General features: G+C 34.7%; 1 protein-coding gene across 1 annotated transcript; it reads left to right on the forward strand.

Annotated features, from left to right (window-relative positions):
• The first annotated feature begins 501 nt into the window (after nt 1–501).
• On the forward strand, nt 502–3,448 carry LOC109789586 (putative trehalose-phosphate phosphatase J). Its single transcript, XM_020348566.3, has 12 exons — nt 502–661; nt 770–1,011; nt 1,134–1,274; nt 1,358–1,429; nt 1,516–1,608; nt 1,714–1,773; nt 1,863–1,964; nt 2,053–2,130; nt 2,278–2,347; nt 2,656–2,726; nt 2,866–2,958; nt 3,076–3,448. The coding sequence occupies exons 2-12, from the start codon at nt 775–777 to the stop codon at nt 3,148–3,150; spliced, it is 1,092 nt and encodes a 363-aa protein (XP_020204155.1). The 5' UTR covers nt 502–661; nt 770–774; the 3' UTR covers nt 3,151–3,448.
• Nucleotides 3,449–7,954: the final 4,506 nt, after the last annotated feature.

The raw sequence follows: 7,954 nt of genomic DNA on the forward strand, positions 1-7,954 counted from the left end.
ATAATTGAGTTAAATATTAATAGTGCTGGAGTCGAATGCGACGTTGCGGGAAGGGCAGTGATTGAGTCGGTTAAGGGATGTCGGCGACGTGGATGAATTTAAATTTTATATTGTAATAATTGGAAAAGAAAAAGAAAGAAGTTGGAGGGATGAATAATGTGTTATGTTATGTTATGTTAGTTCATGTCATGTCATTAGTGAGTGGGTGGTATGCGTTTGTTTTGTTTTGTTTTGTTGAGTGAGTTGGTGGACCTGTGATTGAGTTGCAATTATGGAAACACCAACACCATCCGCCATTTAAGAACCAGAACCAGCGATTATTTCTTAAAAAACATTAAACTTGCAGAAATGAAAAGTGGGGAATGAGTGAAAAAATGAGAGCCGAGAGAGAGAGAATAGTGAATAGTGGTATGTGGCGGGGACCTCAAGGATATCGGGGTCGGGCAAAGTTGTGGGGCCTCATTCTTTTGCAAAGGTGGGTCCCACCATTGAGTTTTGGTCCTCTTGGAGCTTCCGGTTTGTAGCAACTAGCAACTATAAATAAAAGCTAGGGGCTGTGTATTCTCCCTCACAAATACACTCTCTTCTCTTGCATCCTATTGCAATTCTCTGCTCCTCTTTCTCTTCCGTTCTAACAAAACATTATATATTTCCTCTCAAGGTTCAATAACTCAACTTCCCTCCACATCCTCAAAACATATATATACATATACACGTCTTCAGAATATCATAATATATATATAACAACTTGCTTGGGTTTGTTCTGCAGTGAAAATGACACAGCAGAATGTGGTAGCGTCCAAGACAAAATCGAGGATGAACAGGGATAAAACCGTGGCGAAAAAGCCACCGGCGGCGCCGGGGTACATTCCCATTCCGAGTAGGGTTCTGAAGAACCTCGAAAACAATGGTGGACAAAGAATCAGTGCATGGGTTGATTCCATGAGAGCCTCTTCTCCCACCCGTGTCAAATCCACTTCTTCTTTGGCCGAAGAACACAGCTCTTGGATTGTGAGAACCCACAACCACCACTCTTTATCAATATAATAATAATAATAATAAGAATAATAATAATAAGAATAACTTCCTACGCCAATTTTGAACCACTAATGGATCTGTTCTTGCTCTAACAGCTTCGCCACCCTTCGGCATTAGACATGTTTGAGCAAATAATGGATGCGTCCAAGGGAAAGCAAATCGTCATGTTCCTCGACTATGATGGTACCTTGTCGCCTATTGTTGATGATCCCGACCGTGCTTTCATGTCGGATTCGGTTAGTATTTATTGCATATATCATATCATGTAATAGAAATATAGTTTGGTTGTTAACGTGCATATGGTATTGGCACATGTCAGATGAGGAAAACGGTGAGGAAACTTGCAAGCTGTTTTCCTACTGCCATAGTTACCGGCAGATGCAGAGACAAGGTATGCTTTTTATTTCAACCGTCTTTTCTTTTATTATTATTTTGGGAAAAAAAGAGTAATTTGGTATTGTTTTGCAAAAAAAATAGGTTTACAATTTTGTTCGCTTGGCTGAGCTATATTATGCTGGAAGCCATGGCATGGATATTCAAGGGCCAACAGGAGACTCCAAATACAACAAAGTGAGTGAAGTGAACTAACTGTCGTGCAATTTATATATTAAGGTCATAACTTTTCTAATTTTAAGAAGAAAAAAATATTAATTTTAGTTTGATCATGATCTGCAGGACAAAGGAGATGGAGTTCTTTTTCAACCCGCCAGTGAATTTCTTCCCATGATAGACGAGGTTGGTCAATTTTACATGGCTATTCATCTTAATAATTTTTGTTTTAAAAAAAATTTGTCAATAAAATATTTTTTTGTACTAATTTTCAGGTGTACCATCAATTGGTTGAGAAAATGAAATCTATTCCTGGAGCCAGGGTGGAGAACAACAAGTTTTGTGTCTCTGTTCATTTTCGCTGCGTTGATGAAAAGGTACATAAACTTTAAAGCCGTCCGTGTTATTGATGCCACAAAACTGTGATTTAAACTTTGGCTGAGTTAAGTGTCATGATATACACAGAAATGGAGTGAACTGGCACAGCAAGTGAGATCGGTGTTAAAAGAGTACCCGAAACTTCGTCTTAACCAAGGAAGGAAGGTGGGCCATGGTTTTGTTTTCTCTTTTTTGCTATCTACTTTGTTTATCTAGTGGGGCATTTGATTTGGTTTAAAGGTGGCTTTCAAAGGAGGATTTAGAATAAGAAATGAGAGATGTCTCACTTTCAATTTCATTTGTTTATTACAGGTATTGGAGATTCGTCCCTCTATTAAATGGGACAAAGGGAAGGCACTAGAGTTTTTGTTAGAGTCACTTGGTGAGTTTTAATTTAATCTAAAACATTACATTTTTGTTCTAAGTTTTATTTGTCACAAGCAATGCATATTTTCGTTCAACATAATAATTGCACAAAGTCATACATAAGCCACTGTTCAGGACAGTTGTTGGATAATTCTTTCAAGTGTTTGACCATTAAAAACAATTGAAAGGACCACATCCACATCCTGTTCGATTAATTTATTCGCTATTCGCTGAAAAAAAATTGTTTTATAACCACATGCGTCTAAACGTATAGTAATTTTTAACTTTTCAATCGATATCTAAATAATAAATCGTTTTCAACAGGATTTGCCAACTGTAACGATGTCTTTCCTGTTTACATTGGAGATGATAAAACCGATGAAGATGCGTTCAAGGTATCCAATGATCTTAATCTATTTTTATTCATTTGTTATTTCTCTAAACTGCTTAGTCACTTAATATATTATGTTTGCAAGCAGATTTTTGGGATAATTTGAACTAACTAATGGTTGTTAATTGTTTTATGATAAGCAGAAATTAAGAGACAGAGGACAAGGTTTTGGTATTCTAGTCTCGAAATTTCCAAAGGTCACTACTGCATCATACTCTTTACAAGAACCAAACGAGGCAAGTATAATTTGGCTAATTTCCTTATTTCATCTATTTTTGTTCCATCGTATCATGTGCATAAAATTAAAACATGCCTTATTTATTTATTTATATTCATTTATTTGTTTCATGCAGGTGATGGATTTCCTTCAACGTTTGGTGGATTGGAAACAAGTATCTCTCCGACTCCGACCACGTTCCCGGGTGTAATTATGAATAGAATGATAATGTACATCCCCTACCCTGTCATAAAAATGGAGTTCAGCTAGGGTAGCATATATATATAGGACCCTTTTTCTATGTTTTGTTCAGATTAGAAGAAAGAACAAAAATGTATGGAAAAAGGAAAGACAAAAGTGTCTTTCTGAGTTTGAAGCATGTCTACATTGATGTAATTAGCCACGTAGTACAGGGGAAAAGTCTCTGTTGCATCAAATGTAATTCTGAATGGATTAATTTTGTACTCTTCCAAATATGATAATATATATTACAAGTTACGTGTCGAAAATATATCTTGTATAGTATACTATAAGTTCTCAGTCATGATAGGCTTAGTATAATCTCGCAATCATGGCTTGCATGCTCGTACAAATTGGTCTGTTGTTTATTGGTAAAAAGATCATCGAAAATACCGTCGATAACATCATCCGTTATGGAATTAATTTTGGAATAACATGGCTGTATTTTAACGTTACATATAAGTAAAGAACTAAACGGATTAGGGCATCTTGAATTAATGGCCGAATGAAGCTGAAAAACCGGGGGAAAAAAAGGAAGAGAAAAGGGGCATGGTTAAATCGAAGCTGCTCATTATGGCCAATTATTCAACCTATAAATGCTCTTCGTAATTATTGATTTATTCTCAATTATGGGTTTCCTTCTCGTCAAAATGTTTGGTTTCTTAGTGATTGTTACACACAAATATACATGGACATTCTTCTTTTGGATAACAAATTGATTGTGCTAGCTAAACTTATTGTGGACTAAAAGTTTATAATATTTGATTCATATAGTTGGCTACATTACATAGACATGTCAAAAAGAAAGGCTGTGTATCCCTACATTAATCATCCACTTATATGGTGCCTGCTAGGACCACCGATCGCACGTGCATAACAAACCAGAACTTCTATGCAATAGTAAGAAGAAGGGGCTTCCAATCTCAGTAAGATATCCTTAATGTGGAGATAAGATCATCATAACCATCAATGATTGGATGCTTAAAGATTCAGGTAATAAGCTTAAGAGGGGCCCTTATCGACTTGGCTTATTAGAATATTTCTATCCTGTAACTGAAGCTGACTCAAAAGTAGTAGTTGTGGGCTAGACTTTTTTGGTGCTCAAAAAATTCAATTGTGTTACTGCTATCTCATTATTCAACGTTTTGAATCAATATCTCTTGTCCATGCCACATGCACTCCCATAGCTTTCTCTCTGTCATGCAGTATGCTGACACTTTTGCACTCTTTTGAGTATTGGAAATTGTATCATGGATTCGTATAGTATATTACAAATTTACCATAAGCCCGATAGAGAGACAAGCTCGTAGGAAAATGGACTAAAAGTAGTATATGTAGTCAGAAAATTAATCGAACACCTCTATAGCCACCAATATGTGTGTACACTAGCTACATGATCCACGTAGTTTGATTTTAGATCAATAATTGGTGAAGCAAGAGAATAATAAAGTAACGGTTTAGAAATTTTGGTTTGGTTTTGACAGTATGACCAATAAAACTAGTCTTCGGTTGATTCTAGATCCATAATTGTTTAGTTACATTGAATGTCAGCAGCTAGGCCTTTAAGAAATACTTTTTATATAGAGATGTTAGGTTAGATAATTAGGTTCTAGAATCACATGCAGCTTGGCGATAAAATAGGAAAGGAGATTTGGTGTCCTGTATATAGAAAAGGCGTTTCATTTTACACATTGATAACAGAAACCGATGCTAAAGGAAAGGGAAGAAAGGTTTGGGAGAAATGCATTATATTTGGTGTCCACTATCTTATGTACCAAATGCCTGCTTTGTTTAAGTTGGTATTTGAGGTGGTACCATATATAATAATAAGAAATGACCAAAACTTGGTATAAAAAACTAACAATGACAAATCATGTGAAATGACCAGAGATATTATACACATGCATAAAGCTTGTGCCTGCCCGTGTTGTTGAAACAAGGAACATATACACAAAAGCTAATCCATAATGTAATGATCGAGACTATATATAAGGTAATGGCTTAGATTCTAGCGTGTTATGCACATAGCAAAGTTATGAAAAAGATAAAGAAGAGAGAAACAGGGAGTGGGCGAATAATTGGTGCTTAAGTTCTAAGGAACCCACTTGTTTTTTTATTTTTGGTTTTTTGGCGATGAAGTAACTCGCTCAGGGTGAAAGGGAATCTAATAAATGAGAGGGGGGTCTTTGGAATTAAATTGAGTTGGTAAGGAGGGGAATGAAGTTTAAAGTTTTGGTTTGGTTAGTGAAAGTGAAACTCAACACTGGGTTAGCGAATCTATATGGTTGAATGAAGAGTTGGAATCCACTCAAAAGGAGATGTTTGATGGGAGGAATAACATAGATATTTGGAATAGAGACACCAACCTTTGACACCGCTCAGCTGTTAATTTGTGTCGGACGTGGAAAGATGGAGTCCACCAGATTTATCTATCATTCATGTCTTAGTTGAATTAAACTAAGATTTTGAAAGTTTCAATTATTGGCGAGAACCAAAAGCGAACCCCATTGTCTTCTCATATCTTTTTCTCTAATATATTCCCCTTTCTAATTCAATATTAATGGCTCGCGATCTTAGGAGATATAAAAGGGGTTCAGAATTACTATTTAATACACTTCCATTTTAATAAATACTAATGTTTTCCTAAGCAGGTAGCCAGCCGTGTTATATTATCAGCCTCGGTCACCCATTTTATATACACTACTCTTGCTCCCACCAACCCCAACCTAGTAGTTGAAAATTGTACTAAAAAGAAAAATGAATTATAACATGAACAAGTGGTTAAATAGAGATTTGAAGGGGATTAAAGGGAGTCTAAAGAGAAAGAATTATTGTGAATCCGGATGGCACGGTGTATTGGGAAATAGGAAGGTGTTGGCATTGGCATTGGCATTGTGGCGATGGTCCTGAAGTACACGTGTAAGGTTGATGGGAAAGGAGAGATGGAAAATAGTTACAGGTGTGAGAGTTTGGGGAATCGGTCCCCGCTTAGAGGGTCGAGCCCACATAACATAAGGGTGGAATAGGAGAGTGGAGAGTGGAGAGGGGAGAGGGTGAGTTATATACTATACTAACTACTAAGGGTTAAGGTGTGGGAGAGAGTGGCATGCAGATGCAGGTGTTTGATACGCCTAGGCCACATGGGTGTCCATGTGACCCAAAGATGCCCTGCTATTGGGGAGCAGAGTAATGATGCTGTTCTGTCATCTGTCCATGCCTCACTTCTTGTCAACTCTTAACATGTTCTCATACGCACCCAACATAACATTAATCCCGCCACCGGATTGGTACAGGATCATACCTTGTATCTTCTTTACTCCTGTTACGTCTTCCTCATCCATCCTCCAATGCCATATTCCTTTATATTTCTTTTTTCACAACCACCACCATCTAATTCACTTCCATTAATTAAGCTCACAAACCACAAATTAAATAATATTACGCTGATTATAAACGTGATTTCTACATCTTACACCACTAATCAATTTTGCATGTCTGATGCCAATCATAGTCTAATTATCATACCATTAAAACCAAATAATAACAATAATACTTTATTATTATAATAAATTTATAGTATTGTTTAAGACCTAGAGTATCTACTATCTGGGCCACATACATTGCCATTAGTTAGTCATGTACTTGGGTGACACCTATACCTGACTGACATATAGGTGATCAACTTTCACTAAATCTCACCTAATGTCACTCTGAGTTACTACTCTCTTTTGTCTGAAACATGTTACTGATGTTAGAGCGTCTACATGTGTCTCTCTCACTGCACACTCGACCATGTGCGTCGATTTTCTCTATGACCAAATCACTCGAACGCCTCCTATATTCAATCCTTCAAGATAACTTGAAATTGGACAAATAATAATAGAAAAATTATATCATTTCCTCATAAAATTATGAGTTTTGATATCGTTCGTTTTTAAACCAATAATTACACGAGTTCCATTTAATAAAGGTTTGTCATCTATTTGACTACTTAGGATATTAATATTTTAGTAACTGGAATGCATAATATAAATATATTTTTTAAGTACATGTGTTTTTTTTGTTATATTATAGGATGAGTATTTATTTTATATGATTAGAACTTATAATACATAAACATTTTTAAATTTGTACATTATATTATAATCAAAATTTGTAATAAACGATATTTTAAACATATAAATTTAAATTTTATATTTATGATAAATAATTTATATTTTAATACAAAATTATTTTTAAAAAATATTAGGATTTTTTTTAAAAATAAATATGAAAATAGTAATATATTAAAAGATATAAGAAGTTATTTTTTCCCCTAAGAATGTAATCAAAGGAATTTTTAAAAATACTTTCAGAACAACTCTTAAGAACATTCTTGTTAAAATCTTATTTAAATTATGTAATTATCGATCTAAAGCTAACGCTACCAAAATTTCTAAATTTGTCATGGTAGTGTTGCAAGTCTCGTAGTAATAATGTGTGCATGTAGTTATGAATAGATAACAGAACTGGACACGTGTGCCCAAAGCCCAAAGAGGGTCAAACCGTAATCGCAAAGGAAAAGAAATAAGGGAGTTGCTACGATACTCTCAAAGATTGAGGGATTTCAATACATTTTTTTATATAAACTCATAAAAAATTTAAAAAAAAATTAATTTAATTATAAAATGAATAATCTAAATTATACTTATAAAATAAAAAATAAGATAAAATTATAGAAATTAAAATTATAAGATTTCAATAATATTATAAAATATTAAAAAAAATAAAAAAAA

This window comes from Cajanus cajan, chromosome 2, assembly GCF_000230855.2.
Source record: "Cajanus cajan strain Asha chromosome 2, NIPB_CcT2T_4, whole genome shotgun sequence".
NCBI lineage: Eukaryota > Viridiplantae > Streptophyta > Magnoliopsida > Fabales > Fabaceae > Cajanus > Cajanus cajan.

Coding starts and splice junctions, on each gene's coding strand:
- LOC109789586 (XM_020348566.3), top strand. CDS start 775: ATGACACAGCAGAATGTGGTAGCGTCCAAGACAAAATCGAGGATGAAC. Junction 1,774..1,862: donor TTCTTCCCATGATAGACGAG/GTTGGTCAATTT, acceptor ACTAATTTTCAG/GTGTACCATCAATTGGTTGA. Junction 2,959..3,075: donor CTTTACAAGAACCAAACGAG/GCAAGTATAATT, acceptor TGTTTCATGCAG/GTGATGGATTTCCTTCAACG.